Genomic DNA, 20,647 nt, shown 5'->3' with positions numbered 1-20,647 from the left:
ATCCTCGACCCAGGTGGAATCTTAGAAAAGCAAACTGGAAGAAGTTCTCTGAACAACTAGACTGGACCTTGAGCTGGGTCCCTCCAACCAGCAAACATTATGAGAGGTTTGTGGGCGCAGTAATAAGCACTGCCAAGAAAACCATCCCTAGGGGGTATCGCAAAGAATATGTGCCTGGATGGACTGAAACATGTGAAGACTTATACACGAAGTTTCTCGAAAGTGGTGACCGAGAAATAGCCGATGAGCTTTTACACAACATCGATACAGCTAGACGCCAAAAATGGATAAAGACTGTCGAAAACCTTGACTTCAAAAAATCAAGCCGGCAGGCATGGTCCTTGTTGCGGAAAATTGGAGGAGCTAACCAGCTGGAATCCAGAGAGTCTAAAATGTCTCCTAACAAGGTTGCCTCCCATATAGTATCTCTATCCAGAGCTCCACGAGATCGAACACATACTACCAACGTGAAAAGAGACTTAAGGGCATTAAAACAAATGAACAGAACGAACTCCGAATATTCAGCAAGAATACTTATTTCTGAAATCACACATGCGCTGAAAGAAATGAAATCAGGTAAAGCACCTGGCTTTGATGGTATCCATCCAGAGTTCTTGATACACAGTGGTGCATACACGAAACAGTGGCTTGCAATGTTCTTTAATGATATACTTCAGTCAGGTAACATTCCTTTCTCACTTAAGCGAACAAAGATAATTGCAATTCCGAAACCGGGCAAATCAAACGATAAGCCAGAAAACTACCGCCCCATAGCTCTACTCAGCATGGTATATAAACTATTAGAAAAGCTTCTCCTCAACAGAATTAGTCACAGGATACTAGAAAATGTCCCCATTGAACAAGCTGGCTTCCGCCCTCATCGAAGCTGTACGGACCAAGTGCTGTCATTAACAACTTTTATAGAAGCTAGTTTTCAAAAGAAACAAAAGACAGCAACAGTATTTATAGATCTAACAGCAGCATATGATACTGTTTGGAGACAGGGATTAATATATAAACTGGCCCGCATTATCCCCTGCAGAAAGATAATTAACCTCATTGACAACATGCTGACCAACAGAGCCTTCCAGGTTATAATGGGAAAGGAGACGAGTAGACAGATGAAACTTAACAATGGTCTTCCACAGGGTTCTGTCCTTGCCCCTTTACTTTTCAGCCTCTATATTGCTGACATGCCTGAAACCGAATCTCGGAAGTTTGGATATGCTGACGACTGGACCCTTGCAACAAGCCACCAATCTTTAGAAACTACAGAAATCACTCTCACGAATGACTTATCCATCCTCAGCGAATACCTTAAGAAATGGAGACTACAGCCAAGTACTACAAAAACTGAAGTATCAGCTTTTCATCTAAACAACAAGTTGGCAAACAGAGAATTGCGAGTGTATTTTAATAACAAGCTGTTAAAACACAATAAATACCCGAAATACCTTGGGGTTACTCTAGACAGAACGCTCAGATTCAGAGAACACCTGACGAAAACAGCAGCAAAATTGAAAACACGCAACAATATAATACAGAAACTCTGCGGCACTACATGGGGGTCCACAGCATCAACATTAAGATCCTCTGCTCTTGGCCTGATATATCCGGTGGCAGAATACTGTGCTCCAGTGTGGCTAAATAGCAGGCATACCCACCTGGTCGACACCCAACTAAACCGTACTATGCGTATGATAACAGGCACAATTAAGCCCACCCCTACAATGTGGCTACCTACCCTTAGTAATATAGCACCACCCAACCTACGCCGCGAACATGCATTGGTTAAAGAATATAACAAAATAATGGACAGTCGCCAGCTTCTAGTCCACAACGACATCCCCGATATTCTTGGAAACCGTCTCCGATCCAGGTTACCCCCTCTACAATCTGCTCAAGCGCTGCAGCAATCCAACTTTGACTTAAATACCCGATGGAGAGAAGATTGGGAAAGTAGGACAGATCCGCATTACCATAGTCTACCGGACATCATAGGGAAACCTGGCGAATTTGAACGTCCCCGTAAGATTTGGGCAGCCCTTAATCGAATTCGAACAAACTGTGGAAGATGCGCCGACTCCCTCCACAGATGGGGTAAACTCCCCTCGCCTTCTTGTGACTGCGGCGCTGCAAGACAGACGATCAGTCACATTGTTCAGGACTGCCCACGCAGAGTATACACAGGCGACCCTATAGACTTTGTAATGGCAACCGAAGGGTCAATCGAATATATAAAAAAATTGGACATCTGTTTGTGATGCATTGTATAATGCATAAATCTAAATATATTCTGTGATATACTTAAGCCATACGCTAAATAAAAAAAAATAAATCACTAGAGCAAACCTGCAAATGTAAATAAAAATTATAATGTACGAAAACAAAATGATTGATATTAACTTACTTTTTTGCAATCATCAATAGTCCGTTTTTTATGCAAATTGGCTTAACTTAAGCGTCTTTTGAGCATTTGTGGTGTTAGTTTTGGTTTCTTAACAGGCATGCGACATTTGAAACCCATGCTGTACAAATTTTGGCGTACAGTGGTTTCCTGCTTCTTCCAAATTGTTCCTTATATTCCTGTTAGGCACACTTTTAGCACATTTTGTTGCCATCTGTCTAGTTTCGATAATTCAATCAAAAAGTTTCACCATTTTTTAACTTAATTATGTAGCTTGATTATTTACTAATTGTTATGCATATGCAACCCATTCAACAGCTCGATCACTATGAAGATACTTTTATATCTAACATCAACGTGTGCTTTTTTATTATCTAGGAGAACGCTCATCAGCAAAATTGGAGGATACGACAAGTTGGCCGTCTCTAATTGACATTTGACACATACCTTAACCAAATGATGACTATAGTGACTAATGAAGTGTAGTCGTCTTATTTTTACAAATTATATGAACTTACACATTTTCAAAATTTGCAATGGTTCACACCCAAATTCCAGATTGTAAACCCAATTTTAGAGTCTTTGAATAATTTGTTTCACAAAGTGTCAAAATTTCATAAATGTCATTAGTGTCAAAATTTCAGAACAGTGGAGTAAACTTGCCTGACGTTGGATCAATGACAAACGATTATTACGGCGCGGTAAAGTTGAATAATTCCCCTTGGTTTAAAAACAGACCATAGTATTCTAGTAGTACCATTATTATTATTTGGCCATAAGTTTTGCAAAATACTCTTACTTGTTGATTTGATATATTTTACATGAATGTAAATGTAAAAATGTAATGAATGTAAAAATGTAATGAAAAATGAATGTAAAAATATTTATTTTTGTATCAATATTACAGGCTTATATTCCCAGTGGTCCATTGCCAGTAGTACCAGCTGATGAAGAACTTAGCGAGGAAGATGAGCTCGAGGAAGAAGATGATGATGAAGATGTGAGATCAGAAAGTCCTGTATCAGATCAATCTGATCTAACGAACTCTAAAGACAAGTTAGTATTTTTTTTATAAACTCATTGATAAAAATATTGCATATTTTGAAATTATCATGCGTAGGGAAATTTTTGTGCTCTCCAGTGTCATAGGAATATTATTTCTTTTCCGAATGCGGTGTTTTAAAATGTCATATAAATGCGGATTTCAATCGGATTTAAATCTGATATAGGCTATATCCCAGGCAACCAAATAACGTTTAAAAAACGTTGAAAACACGTCATAATTATCACCAAACCACGTCAGTTTGTCACGTTTTTTCAACGTCGAAAGTCACGTGAATATGTCCCACCATAACTGACGTCATTTTATCACGTTTTAAATAGGTGATATAAAAAACGTAGTTTTTATGTCGTTTTTTTAGATTATTTTTCATTTTATGGTTTTAAAAATACACAATAATAATTGTTTGTATGGGTATTGTTGGTATTGCAATTTTTCATTTAACTGTTTTAAATTTAGCTTATAGGCTTACTTACTATGTCAAAACTGAAACAACGTATAAACTAGTAAATAATTTATTAACAATTTAATTTAATTAAACTCAATAACACATTATTAGTTCATTAACAGAAAATATTCACCAAAACAAAACACATAATCTCAAACCGTTTTCAAGAAGAACTATCACATGAACTATTTCATTAAACTAACTCACAACTCACTTGAGAAAAACGAATAAAAATCTCTTAATTAACACGTTTCTTCAACTAAATATCTAAATTAAAAGTCCTTTTTTACCACACAAAGCACGTAAACAATAAATTAAAAATTTCTTATGACAATTTAAACTTATAAACGTCAATATACAACATTATCAGGGTTGCCACGTTGCCAGGTCAGTTTTTACTTTTTCAGTAGTTTTGCTTTCAAAAATCAGGTAGAAATCAGTAGATTCTTTTTAGCCCATGTAAATACAGTAAAATTTGCGTTATCGGTCACCTGCCAAAATCGGCCACCTGTACTAACGGCCAGTTTCAAAATTCTCAAAACCAATTATATGAAGATTTCCTTATTTAAATAATCCAATAATACCAGGTCATAATAATTATGACCTGGTATTTACGGCCTGGTATTTTTAAAACCCGTTTCATAGAAATTTACCTGTTATAATAACGGCCATGTTGATAGATTTCAGTAGGTCACTAATTGGAGTTAAAATTAGTAGGTCCACTGAAAAATCAGTAGACCTGGTAACCCTGAACATTATAAGCATTAACCCGTTAAGCTCCTCCCATTTTTGTGACGTCATTACAAAAGAAGTTTATACGATGTAATGTTCAAACACGTGTATATATTCAACCAAAAGCTGACGTTTCCTCGACGTTATTGACGTCACTTGGTTGCCTGGGATGTTTGCGAATATAAGTCTTTCCAAGAAATACCACTCCATGGCACTATGCCACCACCAACAAAACTAAGATTGACAGAACTTCGTTTACAGAGGAGTTGGTTTCGGTTATTTCTGTTATAAAGACTACTAAAACCCAAGTATGTGCATTTCATCTCAACAACCATCTGGCGCATGTAAAACTGAATGTTTCTTGGGAGGAACAACACTTGGAACATACCGATAGGCCCAAATATCTTGGAGTGATTGTAGACCGGACACTAACATATAAATTTTAGTGTCAGAGCACAAGACAGAAGGTTTCTACTAGAAACAACCTTCTCCGGAAACTTGTAGGAAGCAAGTGGGGTGCAAACCCCTAGGTCTTAAAATCACCACGGCGTTAAATGAAACATGTAGAATAACTACCGGTTGTATGAAGCCTGCCCCTCTACACCTATTGTACCGGGTAGCTGGATTCGCATCACCAGGCGACCGTAGATGCGCCTCACAATATGTGGAGAAGTTCAGGCAAACTTTCGATGAAAGGCACCAATTATACGGGTTTGACGAACCGCCAGGAACCAGCCGGCTTAAATCAAGGAAAAGGTTTATGAGAAATGTCAGCGTCGAACCACCCGAACTGTTCCCCCTACATCCAGAACGACCTAATGGAATGACCCTGGGCTGGAGAACCTGGCGAACACTCAACCGCAAACGCACAGGTGTTGCCCCTGTAAAACAGAATCTCATTAAATGGGGCATCAAGACAGATAACGACGCACTTTGTGAATGTGGGGAAATACAGAACGTAGAACACCTGAGAGTATGCAGACATTGCCCATCACAGTGCACCATCGATGATTTATGGCATGACTTGCAAATACAAAGGGTGTAGTCGTAGTCCCATACTTGGCAGAAAAACTGTAGTCGGATCCAGACACCAAAAAGTAAAGTGCTATAAAAATCAGAAGGCAGAAAAGTTATTAAGGCAAGAAAAGGAGAATAGGACCTTAACTATCCTTATGTGGACCAAGGGGTGGCTAAAGGTGGTAAAAATCTGATCGTATATCAAGAAGATATGAAAGCCTCGTTGCTCAGAGTTGGGAACGTTATTAGGGGGGATATTGATATGACTAATAGAGAAATAACAGATGGATAAAAGGTAGATAACAATTAGCTAATAGTTTGATACAAAGAAAACACGAAATACTAAATTGTAGGAACAGTAGTGACAGTACTGCGGAAATTGAAGAATATAATGCAGGTCCGACGATTAGGTGTGCTAAAAAACCCTTTAACAAGAAGATCGTTCTTTATCACTGATACCAATGCGTGGGTATATCACTACAAAAAACTTAAATTAACGTCACCAGTCATCTCGACGAAAAGATGAGAATTTTATTTATGTTTTTTTAATTCTAAAAGGGAGATTTGAAAGTAGTCTGTGACTAGGTAATAAAAGCTGTCTATATAGTTGAAAGAAATAGTTATCGGGTGTAAGTATACCATTTTTGACCCATTAAACTCAAGGACTAGCGCAGATGTGTACAGAGGTATCGTCAAAATTATAAAGTTAAGAAAAGTTAATATGCTACACTGTAGGATGTTTTTTTTTTCGTTAATATTAATAATTGCTCTTCTTTTCAGTTCACAATCGGAATTGAGACAACGAAATCGACAAGAAAGGAAAGAAAAGCTGGAAGCCCAAGTGAGAGATATGAAACGTCGCCAACAAGTCAACGAACAGTGGACACAATTGAAGAGGTCTTTATACTTACCTTTAGTTATAGGAGGCTCCCTGCTGTTAGGCGGGGGCCTCATTGCTTACTTTTATTTCAAAGATTGAACAAAGTATCCGCACTTTTTGTATTTATTATTTACCAGCTGATTTACTTTGTTAAGTTTAGAAAAATTGGGGTTATCGCATTTGTTTTTTTGTTCAAAGTATTTTTTATTTTTTCTTTTTGTTTTTTGCCCTCTTTTAGGCAAAATCCCAGAGTTCGGCTTGACGATTATTTTCGGGGCAGCATTTCGGTTTAATTTTTACCCCCAGGAAACGAAGCCGAAAAACACTTGAAAATGAAAAAATTACTGGGCGCTTTTTTTGAACTGGAATATCTTAGGCAGGTCAATAGAAAAGGCGTGCCATCTCATTTATTGCGTCATGGTTTTTTTATTAACACTTAAGCAAAAAAAGCGACTTTTTTATTGTTTTCAATATTGTGTATGATTTTAGACGAAAATTTTCAACAGATGACTTTCTTAAAAAACTTCTTCTTTAAAGTAAGATTTTCTAAATTAAAAAATGTTTATAAATATTCGGGAATATTCCTCCGCTCCGAATTTATATTTGTACTGTAATTTGATTTGAGTATAACTTCTAATCTTCTATTCACATGTCTTGTAGTTATTATACGATATTTGAAATAAATTTACGATAATAAATTTTCAATTAATACTAGAAAGAACCAAATTTAGTTTCATTCCGTAGATTTGGCAACAGCGCCTTCGAATATCGATCATTTCTACCTGTTACCAGGTCTGACCGTGCAACCATTTCGGGTTTTAAGGTCGCTTTTTTGCTTAAATGTTAATAAACAACCATGACGCAGTAAAAATTCCGATACCCACGAGACTTCCCGCAGATATTTCAGTTAAAAAATAGTAGCTAGTAATTCTTCAAAATGGGGGTTTTTCGAAAAATTAAAATAACTTTTGAGATATCATTCCTTTAGGTTAAGGTAATCAAGTAGTGTTTCACAAAAAATAGTTTTTTAATACATTTCGACAATGCAAACACTGTTTTAGCCGCTATAAACAGTAGACATTTGAGACTTTTACTACTTAGCAGTTACATGCTAGTAGCCTGTTGTGCCTTAAATTAATTTTTCATTAAGTTCCTCTAAAAAAAGACATAAATCTTCTATATATTTAGACGACTATATAAATATTTATTTTTTAAAACATTTAGGATAGCTATATTTGAAAGTAATATATTTTAGTGTTAACTTATTTTGTTTTCATATAGTAGTGTGTGGAGTATGTCTTGTACATTTTTTAAGAAAATTATGATATCGTCTCGTACGGAGGAAATGTGTGTATATTGTGAAGGGTTCCATGACATCTCGTAACGCGACAATTCGTAACCCCACAATTTCGTAACATCGACAGTTAGTATCTATAACTCCTCGTAACGGTATAACTCGTAACGCCAACATTTAATTTCTTTTAGTAAATTTAGCATTACTCAATGTATAGAATGAACATATTTTGGATACTTTCCTTTACTAAAAGTCGTAGTACTTTTTTTAAATATGTTTATAACAACTAAAGAATATTTTTTTTAGTTTTTCATCCTGAATTATCACATTAAATTAGTAAAACTACTGTCACGGGTAGATTTTATTTGTTTTAAGGTATAAATTTTGGAAATATAGTTCTCCACGAAATATGAAATGTGTTAAAAATGTTTATCCTGATGCTGGTTCGTTAAATTGATAAACGTAATTTCAATTGCAACTGTAATAAAAATTAGTTTCCATGTTAACAAAAATAAACAGAGTAATTCAATTTTGACGTTACGAATTGTGGTAGTTACGAATGTCGGTGTTACGAACTGTCGCCGTTACGAATTGAGGGCGTTATGAGTTGTCCGTTACTATTTGTGGATTTTACTAACTGTCACTTACCAGATATCACGATTGTGAAGAATAGTTTCAATGCTTTAGCTTCGTTTCTAACAATCAAGGTTGAAGATCAGTTCTAAATATCAACTTAAATTGAAAAGGCGCTTTCAAAAAATTAACAAACTTGTGACAGTTTACTTTCATGAATAATAATAATTGGAATTAAGCACATTGTCTACGTTGGTGCTGCATGTTAGAAGACATTTTCAAAATAATTGTTTTGTGTAATTAGACACAAAAAGTTGGAAACATTTGAACTGTGGGTGTATAGAAGTATCCTGAAGATATCATGGACCGAGCATGTAGCAAACAACGAAGTCATGAGAAGAGTCAACAAAAGACCATCAACCATTGGAAACCATCAAGACACGAAAGCTGCAATACCTGGTGCATGTTATGCGTAATAAGAGATACAACATACTTCAATTAATTATACACGGGAAAATCCAGGGCAAGAGAAGTGTAGGAAGAAGAATCTCATGGTTGTGTAACTTGAGGGAATAGTACGGATGCACATCAACCGAACTATTCAGAGCAATCAAGATCAGCAGCATCTAAGATCAGAATAGCCGTGATGATTGCCAACATCTGTCGCGGAGATGGCACGTAAAGAAGAAGTAATTAGACAAACTTTTTTGTCGTCCTTGGAAACAAAATTTTCCTAATTTAATTTTATCTGCCCAAAATTTTTAAGTAGAAAATATTAAAATGGTATTTTCAGTATTTTTGAGGTGCTTTAGCTAAAAACTGTTAATTTGATTTCTTGAAATTAACTTTAAATTAAAAATCTGGTTCCTTTGCCTTATCTGATACGTCCTTTCGTGAGTTCAAAAATTTTCTTTTTCCCTTATTCATTCATTGCATATAGTCCAACAATTATTGTTGGTTCCAAATATGTTCATCCTAATTTTCATGTTTTCTTCATTTATTTGCTGTCTTGTATGCGTTTTCTACATTTATTTTTTATTAATTTTGATACTCATTAGGTGAATGATTGTCATTGGTGATTGGATAGATTGAACAAATCGTCGGGGTTGCTCATTTTGGAATATCATTGCATGCGTTGTCATTTTTATTTTGAATATTCATTCATTCAACTTTTCCATTTAATGAGCAATTGTATTGTTTCATTCTGTTTAATTTTCTTTTGTGTATTCTTAAATTTGGTTATATTTTTTTCAGTTGATTAAATGAAATCGCTTTAAGTGCCACAGTGAGTAAAACTAATTTAATTACAATGCAATTGTAACGCAATGTGTTTCTTATTCAACCTTTTAACGGAAACGCTTTATGAAACTTTGTTTGAAGTTGAATTTTGAACTAAAATAAACGTGACAATGTGTGATCCATAATTTGGAGTGATTTGTAGTTTTGTCTAATGCATCGATGTTGTTGGCTTCTGTTGGCTTTTCCTGTTTTGGTGTTGGTATTTGCTATCTTTTTCTTTGAGGTTTCTTAATTTGTACGATTTCGCCCGGGCTTAAAGCAAGTGTTTACTATTTTTCTAACAAAAAACCGACAGTAATATACTTTTAAAAAAATGGTTTTACTTGTGATGTTTCCGGGTACCGGCATTAATATTTTACCTATTGGCGAGGAACCGCAAAGTGGACGACGCCTGGTGGCGAATTTGAAAAGCATTAACTCTAGGAAAACATTAACTTTGTCATTAATTTGTGTACATATTTGCGGTCAGTTTATGTTGTAATTAACAATGATTTCGACTTAAAAAAACTATTGCAGTGTTCCTCAGTATTCATTCCTATTATACTCTACGTAATGACGGAAACTAACCAATGCCAAATCACACATTTTGTTAATTTAACGTTTGTATTAAACGTAGTATTTTTAATGTTTAAGCGACTGCAAAAGTAAATAAATAAATAAAATGTAGTATTTATTCTGTACATAGAATGTACATTGTTATGCAAAATATTCCGACCACCTCATAATTTACAGAACACAATTATTATAAAATAAATTCACCTACATAGTTTCCAGTTTTTATTTAATTAAAAATTGTTATATGTTGGTGTAAAATAAATTGTAGTGTACCTATTAACTAAATTAAAAACAAAATTAGAAATTCTAAGATATATTAATAATTTTTAAAACGCTGTGTGATTATCGGGGGGCCAGATATTTTTATGAAAAGTAGGTAAAAACAAATCAGTAGTTAACATCAAATTTTAATGAATGCATACAGATGAAACATAATTTTGAGTCGTCTTTAACCTATAAGATGTCTTAGTGGCAAAACTTAGTGGTTACTTTGGCAAGACACTCGTGTAAATGATTTTAATTTAACGTTTTAGAACTGTGAGGTCAAATGACAAAATTAATTCGTTTTCCTAGAGTTATCGTCCATCTTTGAAATTTTGAGCGCCCTCTGTCGGAATTTAATGTTGCGAATAAATCCATTCGCTGCCGATCACGCGCCAGCGCGTGATGTGGTTACTTCAGTCAGGTGCCGTTCATGCGCCAGCGAGTGATAAAGTTATTTCAGTTAGGTGTTGTTCAACAAAATAGCGCCTATCCGAGTCCATCCTCTTCGATCTGCAGCGAATGGGTTAAGTAGTTCATACTAATAATGTATTGTCGTAACTACTAATCAGAATCACCGTAAATGTTTAATATAGACATATATTTTAAATCATGTAATTGCTTTTTTCAATTTCAACGAATATAATGACACTGACATTACAAAAATTCGCCAAAATTGTCATATTTCGCCGCTACGGACGCTGACAGTTTCGTGTATCCCCACCATGGTCACGCACGGAGCGAATACCACGTGTGGTGATGGGTATTTTGAAATGACAAGATCTATGACAAGTCTAGGCTTTTAGGTTTTAAGTTCGACATTTTTAGAAAATATTATTAGCATTACATTTATCTTTATTAAAACGGGTAGATTTAGTTTAAATGGAGATATCGTTAGTAGGTACAGGTAATTTCAGTAGTATATTTACAAATTTTATGCAAACCGTTATGAACACAAAAATCCGTTAGTAATGAGAAGTAGGTACATCAGAAGCTAATTTTACACTAAAGATATCAACTAATTTTAGTACAATTGTCCTGATACGTACGAGACATCCTTGGTTTAATAACCGTCTCCAGTGGATAGAGGTGTTAGAATATTTCACAAGCTCTGTGTACTAGCGAAAGTAGAGTCTGTTTTGTATTTCCTTAGAGAACCTGACGTTTCTCGCAGGAGGTTAGCTTCCACCATTTTGCAGGTTATGCTTCTCCCCATATTGCTACTGCTAGCTCGTGGTCAGTTGTCAATATTATTAAATTGTGTTATACTGCCGAGGCATGAAATTAGTATCATCCTGTAAATTGAATATATTTTAGAAATTATTATTCTTTTGTAACTATTTTCCGTAAGACAGAATCTAGATTTATTAGAAAGCAATACACGAGTCCAATCCTGTATTGTCCAAGCCAAGTGTTCTCGTGCAAAATGCAATCTAACAGTTCAGTGTTCACGAGAAAGCGACTGTCCAGTTACCCTAGTTCGAGAAGATAAACCAGCAGCATGTCGTGTCGTAACTGTCCATTCACTGACGTTTACATTTCTCACTTCTTGCAGATGATTTCGAAAAACGAAGGGCAGTTTCCCTGTGACAAAGCTGTCATCTCTAGCTGTTGTAATACTGACTCCACCTGAATTAGGTCTCGTTGCACTCTCGAGAGACTTACAACAACGTTTCTCGCAGTTTCGCGTTGGCCGTGGCCATCTTCTAACGCCGCCACAACAGGGCCCAGAGCACGCCAAATAGAATTCTATTTTGCTGACGTCACAAAATAGAATTTCATAATGGGAGAACCGACGGTTGCTAGGCAACGTGACGTCACTAAAATAGAATTCTATTTGGCGTGCTCCCACAGCAGAACTTATGCTCATTACGATAACCTGACAGTGAGAACACTACACTAAAGCGAGCTCTACACTCTCGCGAAGCTCTTCGACGCAGTACCAGGGATAGTTGTCCGAGTGCATCTCTACACACTTGTTCAAATTCCAGAAACACGTTCGCGCCGGGAGAAAGTAACTTCTAGTCTTTTTACCCGGTCGCAAAACCGATACAGAATGGAAGTAGCCCGAGGCGAAGCGAAGTCGCATGAAGTACCTGTCAACACTCTCGTGCTCGCTGAACTTCGATCAACTTCGCGACTAGTATAGTAACGCTTATCGAAACAGCAACAATTGTTTTCAAGTAATCCATTAGTAAACTATATTACAACCGAAAATACTTTAAAAAAGAATATAGCCCAGTAAATGAACGGGAAATTCGGCGATACCGTGTAATTTTCAGGGGCAACTCCGAATTGCATGAAAATTTAGATTTAGGTTCTACTTACCCTCCACTTCAAAGTTGAAATTGTGCCGTTGGTTGCTTTTTCTCGGGGGTGAAAAAACATACGTTCAAAATAAGACCGGAAATGGATAATTGACTGATTTTAAGCAACTTTTGTTCTATAGAGTTTTTTACGTAAGTCAATACTTTTCGAGTTATTTGCCATTGAAAATGTTGATTTTTGGTCAAAAAAAACTACGTTTTCAGACGGTTTTTCGCAAATAACTCTTCTTTCTTTCTTTCTCATAATCCTTAGTGCCCTTCAGGGCGTCGGATGTCGGGTTCCGCCTTTTATCCACTTCTTCCAATTGCTTCTATTGGTGGCCAGTTTCTTCATATCCCTCATACTGATGTGTCTCCTTTCACCTATATCTTGGATCTGGTCCATCCATGTCTTCCTCGGCCTTCCCTTTTTTCTTTTGTTTCCCATTTTGGCTTCATGTACCTTCTTTGTAAGTCTATTTTGCTCCATTCGTTGTATGTGTCCAAACCAGCTTAATTGTTTGTTTTCGATCTTCCTAATTATCGGTTCTTGTTCCAACTCTCTTCTTATATCTTCATTTCTGAATCTGTCAAACTTCGTAACTCCGGCTATTTTTCTCATGTATTTCATCTCCGTCGCGTTTATCATTGATTCATGTTTCTTTTGGACAATCCATGTTTCCGCCCCATATGTCATTATCGGATTTACTATGCTGTTATATACTCTGAGTTTAGTTTTGTTGCTTATTTCTGACTTTCCAAAAATTGTATTATTTAAAGAGTAATACACGCTAGTTGCCTTCTTCAGTTTATTACTTATTGCCAAGTCCGTTTTCCCATCATCTGTTATTATATTTCCCAGATATTCAAAAGTAGATACATGTTCTATTACTTTTTCCCTTACTATTATATTAGTATTCCTTTCTCTTTTCTCATCTTCATTTATCGCAAATAACTCAAATAGTAAATATTGTATCGAAAAAAATATCCTTAACAAAAGTGTAGCTTATAAAAAACCCAAAAAAATGGTGTATCAGTAAAGTCTATCAATCAAATAAAAACAAAGTTGTAGCTCATGAAAAATACGTTCTTATTCATCTAATTCCAAATCGAATATTTCAAAGTGAAATCACCGAAAAATTACGCACTTTTCAGGAAAACCCCATTGAAACTTTTTTAAAGTGTTTATAAAAAGCTTTGTTTTAATTGTTAACAAAAGTTTTAGCATTAAAAATAAACGAGTTACGCTCAAAATAAAGTTGGCCCTCTTTTTTTTTTGTAAAAAATCATGAAAATTTAGCCGTGTTTAGCTCCCCAAATGAAATTAATCGCTACCGCTTTACAAACAATTTACTTACCTATCTATTTTTTATATGATCTGTCAGTCTCACCGGTTTAAAGTGTTTATTTTTGAAAGGGTTATAATTGAGAAAGCTTGAATGGGTCACTAATCACGAGTGTATGCAAATTTTGAACAGCCATCTCTTAACCAATTTTTGTCTTACGGAGAAACAAAATGAAACTAGCATATTTATAATAGCAAAACCTACATATTTTTACTCTTTAAGATTTTCATTATCACTAATACTTTTTAAGTTATTTTGAAAAAATGAAATTTTTAGAAAATGTTTTTTTACTATAAAACCAAATGTTTTTAAAAATAAGCATTTCAAACCAATCAAACTTACAGATCATATAAACAATACACATACAGTTAAAATAGATGGTAAAGCCAAACGATTAATTTCATTTAGGGTGCTAAATAGAGGGAGGTTTTCACGATTTTTTTTTACCAAAAACTTTTGTAAAAAACAAATAATAAGCTTTTTTTCGATACTTTAAAAATATTAATAAGGTTTTCCCGAAAAACGCTTCTTTCTTCGGTGATTTCGCGTTGAATTATTCGATTTGGAATTATACGAATAAGAACGTATTTTTCATGAGCTACAACTTTGCTTCTACTCAATTTGTAGACTTTACTGGTACACCATTTTTTTCGTTTTTTTTATATGCTACACTTTTGCTAAAATTATTTTTTTTTCGGTAAAATATTTACTTTTTGAGTTATTTGGGAAAAACGGTCTGAAAACGTAGTTTTTTTGTCGAAAAATCAACATTTTAAATCGCGAATAACTCGAAAAGTATTGACTTACGTAAAAAACTTTATAGAACAAAAGGTGCTTAAAATAAGTCAATTTATCCATTCCCGGCCTTATTTTAAACGCGCGTTTTTCACCCCCTGGGAAGGGGTAAATGTCACCCCCCAAGTAAAAGCAACCAACGGCACAAATTCAACTTTGAAGTGCAGGGTAAGTAGAACCTAAATCCAAATTTTCATGCAATTCGGAGTTGCCCCTGGAAATTACACTCCAAAACGGTCATTTATTGGGCTAATAATGTGAGGGAGAATTATACTTTATTGATACTGTGTACCAAAAGGCCATCGACCGAAGTCTTTCAGCCAGAAAAAAAAAGAATAATAATTTCTCAAAAAATTCAAATTACGGGTTGACCCTAATTTTTATGTTCGGCATTGTATATTTTTAATGTTATTGATGACACCGTGTTTTCTTCTTATTGTCGTTGTGGCTTATGTCTTCTTACTAACGGACTGTACTTTTAAAAATATACATGATTAAACACGGTAGCCGCTTCAATGATCTTAAAATCATGTTTAAGTATAAAAAATTGCCATTTTTAGCATGCCACTTTTTTCTATCTGAATTATCAAAAATGACACCACACACATCTTGTGAAAAATGTAATGTAACTCAAATACATACCATAAATTACGTGAATAGATTGGTCTCTAAATTACAATAATTTCATATCATTGCGCCAACTCTGAATTTTGATTCATAACGGCGTGAATTGATATAAATAAATCTAAAATCAAATGGGTATGTACCTAAGATAAAGAGAGCAAAGAGATTTTGTGGAAAGACATTTCATAAATCTTTCTGCAGGTATTAAGATCTCTTATCTTATAGATGATAAATGACAATGCTCTTCCAGTGACGCACCGCTAAATAAGGGTCAACCTCACATGCAATGTGATTTCCATAAACTTTAATTACAATTTACGCCCTTATTAACCAAAATTCAGAGTTGGCGCAGTAATATGAAATGATTGCAATTTCGAGACGAATCTATTCATATAAATTTTGTTGTATTTGAGTGACATTCAATTTTCTATAAGATGTGTGCTGGTGTCCTTTATCGTGTATACAAAAAAATAAAGAAACGTCCCATGAGGTGTTTATTTACACAATAAACCTTTCTTTCAACTGTCGAATCCCTTAAAGAGGGCAAAAACAAATACTTTTAAATAAAATAAACAAAAAAATAGACTGAACGAGTGCTATGACTCCTTTTATATCTTGGCAGTATTGTGCAAGATTTATTTTGTATATTCTATAATGTAACAGGTGATCACAAAATGTTTTTGGTAGCACTGGCAACTTTATCTATTAATTGTTTTTGTTATAGTCCGGGAGATAGCGTTAACAATGATAATGCCGTATCATCTCACTTCATTACAAGCGAAAATACTTTATTCCGATCAACTAGTTTACTAGTTAACACCAGGTGCTTCACCAGTGGTTCAGGTAATAGTGAACAAATACGGAACAAAAATATGGTCCGAAATTTATTTGTAATCCTATCCAAAATTTGAATGATACTTTTATAATAGCGAGACACCATTAAGATATGGTAAAATAGGGAAAACTTATATTAGTTACTTGACTCTATTATCCTTTATCTGTCTTTATATTCATATTAATCTATTGCTCTCATCTACTGTCTAACCTACTGCTCTCTAGACATCTACACTTCTCTATTATGGGTTAATTAATATTTTTCTCTATTTAACCAGCTGCCATTATTGTCCTGATTATAAATGTTTTGTCAGGACTTAAATAAATGCTCCCTATGCTACACAACATTAATAGTCTGGGATATAGCGTCTAATTTGACCGGAGCATTTTGGCATGGCTGTTTTTTATATCGGCAGTAGTTCCAAAGCTTATTAACAAATGATGTGTCAGCTGGCCCAAAACTGGGACATAAAATGAAAAAACACCAGGAAAATTAATCATAAAAATAATTACACTTTTATAAAAACTATTATTTTTCAAATCATCTATCATTTATGGTATCTTTGGATGGTGAAAAGATTGTGAAAAGCAATAGTTTTAAGTACCTAGGATGGATGAGGTGGAAAGAAGCGAGTGGTGTGTTGTGTGACAGAAAAATTCCATTGAAGCTGAAGGGAAAATTCTATAAAACAGCCATAAGACCGGCTATGATGTACGGAACTGAATGTTAAGCAGTGAAAAAGAAAGAGGAACAACGGATGCATGTGGCGGAAATGAGAATGCTTAGATGGATGAGTGGAGTGACAAAGAAGGATAAAATTAGAAATGAGTATATTAGGGGAAGTCTAGGTGTTGCACCAATTGATGCCAAAATGAGAGAGCATAGGTTAAGATGGTTTGGTCATGTTCAACGTCGAGACGTTAATCACCCAATACGAAGAATAGCTGAAGTGCAGATTCCTGGAAGGAGTAGGAGAGGAAGACCAAAGAAGACCTGGGGGGAGACGATAAGGCAGGACATGTTGGAAAAGGGGATTGACATTGATATGACCCAAGATAGAATTGTGTGGAGAAATGCAATTAGGGAAGCCGACCCCGCATAGGGATAATGCAAAGAGAATGATGATGACTATTATTTTTCAAATCAAAAGACAATTTTAAAAATAAAAAGTATTTCCGACGTCGAGAATAAAACCCGAGCCTCCTGAGTCTAAACCAGGTATCCTAGCTATTAAACCATATGGATGTGAGGCATGAAGATAAATATTTGACATAAAAGTTCTAGGGTTTTTTCCATCTACTTTCATATTATGTTTTCTTGCCTAAAAGACCCGGAGTCACGTCAGCTGACATTTTCGTTATCAAACAAGTACTAACCATTAAATAATTTCATAGAATCCGTGCCAAAATCACCGTAAAAATTTGAGACTACCTACCAGACTATAATGTTTGTGTGACTAGTTGGTAACTACATAGCTATAGTGCAGCGGTTCTCAATCTTTTTGAATCATGTACCACCAAATACTTTTTATTATTTTTGGTACCACCTAATTGAAATACCTATCTAGCTATAGTATTTTTACTACAAAAGCGATATTACGTAGGTCAAAATTTTTGACGTAAGAAAACTGTCAAAACATTAGAATGTGACTTTTCATTATTGCCATGTTTATTATAAACATGGCAATAATGAAAAGTCACATTCTAATGTTTTGACAGTTCTCTTACGTCAAAAATTTTGACCTACGTAATATCGCTTTTGTAGTAAAAATACTATAGGTGATCTAATTAACTATAATAGTGGTGTTTATTTTGGCTGTTTTGCGTTTTGTGTACCACCTCAAATAATGAAATGTACCACCAGTAGTACATGTACCACAGATTGAGAACCCCTGCTATAGTGCATTTCAAGATATACAGGGTGTTTGGTAGGTCGATGGAAATTTTTTAAGGGATAATAGGGGACGCCATTTGCAACATTTTTTGCTAATAATGTATCGCTCAAACTGTTAAGGTTTCCGAAATAAAGTTAAATTTGTCAATATTCGACAACCGTCTATTTCACGTTTAAAAATTATCTAGGCGTACTACCTCCCTGTTTTACGAATGGAATAAAAGTGTAAACCTACAACACTGACTCTTCGCATACAATTTCCATCAGCTATCGTCATTCTCCGAACGCATAACAAACAAAAAACAATCTACCTGCTATGCTAGGCTCGGAAACCTTAACAGTTTGAGCGATACATTTTAGCAAAAAATGTTGCACATGGCGTCCCCTATTATCCCTTAAAAAATTTCCATCGACCTACCAAACACCCTGTATATTCTATTTATGGTTTTGCCTTTTAAATCTTTTTACAAATAAAATCGTGACGATTTCTAATGTTTCAAGTGTTTTATGGTTATAAAAAGAGCTGTTAGGTCAAATCTATATAAACACTAGGTTTTGATCTTCACTTCTCATAGTTTATATGATTTTGTTTATCTTGATACCCTTTTTCCATTTTTGTTCAAATTTTGGATTGTATTGAAATGACTTTTGAATTATTTTTCGGTCTTGTTGTGGGTTTCTCCATTATTAACTGCACCACAATTCAGATATCGTATATCAGTCATATTTTATCCATTGCAGAGAAAAATGAAGTGAGATGAAATCATTAGCACAAATGCAATGTTACCTATCAGACTATTATTAAAGAAAAAGAAACATATCAGTAATTTCATGTTATTTATGTGGATTAAATGTTTTTAATATTTATTTTTGGTTAAATACATAAGTAAAGCATGTTTTCAGTATCATTTTTAATTATAGAGGATTGTTTACAAATAGAATGCAATATGCTTCATGCTAAATGGAATGGAGTCTTCTACCAACTGCCTAGACCAGTGTCAACTGCAATAATTGAGTATGGTTAAATGTGAACTGGTTCCTCCAATACAGACAAAAATATCATTGCTTACAATTCGGGGTAACATATAAATCAGTTTATAATGTAAGTGCTGTAGTGCAGCATCCGATCATTGCTAGATTATTGCTGTTTGATTTGAGCCGTGATTCTTTTTTGTAAAGCCTTATACTCACTTGGGTGATCATATAGGCTTGACAGTACTTTGTATACTGTGTTAAGAAGGGTTATACCTCTATAGTTTCTGCATTCCAATTAATCATCCTTTTTGTGTAACGGACAAACAATTCCAGTAAACCTTTCTTCCGCGATTTTTTCCTCATTCCAAGCTGTTACTATTATTTTATATGTGTTTACTAAGACTATCGCGTCTACATTTAATAAGTTCTGCAGGTATACCGTCACTTCCTGGTGTTTTTTATTTTATCTTTTTTTGGGTCCCGTACATCTTAAATTGAAGGTGGTTCTAATTATTTAGTGTTTCTTGCTCCTGCAGGTGGTGGATTTTCATCTTCAACTTCGGTGGAAAGTAGCTCTTTATAATGTTCCACTCGCCTATCTCATACATCTTCTTTTGTATTGAGTATGTCCTTTCCAGTTTTTATATATTTTCATATTCTCAGTCTTGATTCAGATATTTATAGAATTTTCTGGTCTGGTTTTGTCTTTTTAACATCTCAAGTTCTAATATTCCATTTTCAAAAGCTCGCTATTTTGTTCTCTTATAGTACTCTTCTAAAATATTTAAACTATGTTGCTTTTCCCGAGTTTTTCTTTATTGCATAAGTTTATATGCAACATCTTTTCGTCGGACAATGTCCTCACACTCAGCATCGAACTAGTCACTGCGTAGTGGTGGTCTTTCAATCCTAGAATATTGAAAAGGAAACATTCTCACAAGGAAACAAGTCTTTCATTTTCACATTTATCTTTATTCAGATTTTGAGAATTAGGAACTTTCTTTCGGACCGTTTTTCCTAGATGAATGAAAGTGGAACGTGACTGTATATTGTAGTCCTTTTCGCTTTCTTTATTCGTCGTCTCTTGTCTTATAAATTGTCAGAGATTACGGATGTTACCAGAAAGGGGTTCCAATAAGAAAAGTTTCAGATTTAAATAATTATTTATTATTATTTTAATAAGGAATTTTGTATCTGGGACTTTTCTCTTCTCCTAGAATATTATTTGCAGTGTCTTTAATATTGTTCTTCCACATTTCTCACTGTTCACTAGTTGTTAGATTTGTAATAATTATATTTGCAGTTTGGATATAGTTTTGAAACCTTTCTAGTGTTGCGGATTATTGA

The 20,647-nt window shown here is 34.7% G+C and overlaps 1 protein-coding gene across 2 annotated transcripts in view; it reads left to right on the top strand.

Moving 5' to 3' along the window:
* LOC114338379 (tyrosine-protein phosphatase non-receptor type 61F) overlaps positions 1-20,647 on the top strand; it is a 111,119-nt gene that overhangs the window by 78,996 nt on the left and 11,476 nt on the right. Inside the window, exons 6-7 of one of the 2 annotated variants that reach the window (XM_028288968.2) lie at positions 3,315-3,463; positions 6,445-6,561. In XM_028288968.2, coding sequence (XP_028144769.1) covers positions 3,315-3,463; positions 6,445-6,561 — 266 coding nt within the window. Of the gene's footprint in view, positions 1-3,314; positions 3,464-6,444; positions 19,222-20,647 lie in introns of those variants that run through there. The other variant, XM_028288967.2, reaches the window with a different exon arrangement.

This window comes from Diabrotica virgifera, chromosome 8 (assembly GCF_917563875.1).
Source record: "Diabrotica virgifera virgifera chromosome 8, PGI_DIABVI_V3a".
Classification (NCBI taxonomy): domain Eukaryota; kingdom Metazoa; phylum Arthropoda; class Insecta; order Coleoptera; family Chrysomelidae; genus Diabrotica; species Diabrotica virgifera.
The sequence above is the reverse complement of the archived record's forward strand: the minus strand, read 5'-3'. Positions and strand labels throughout refer to the sequence as shown.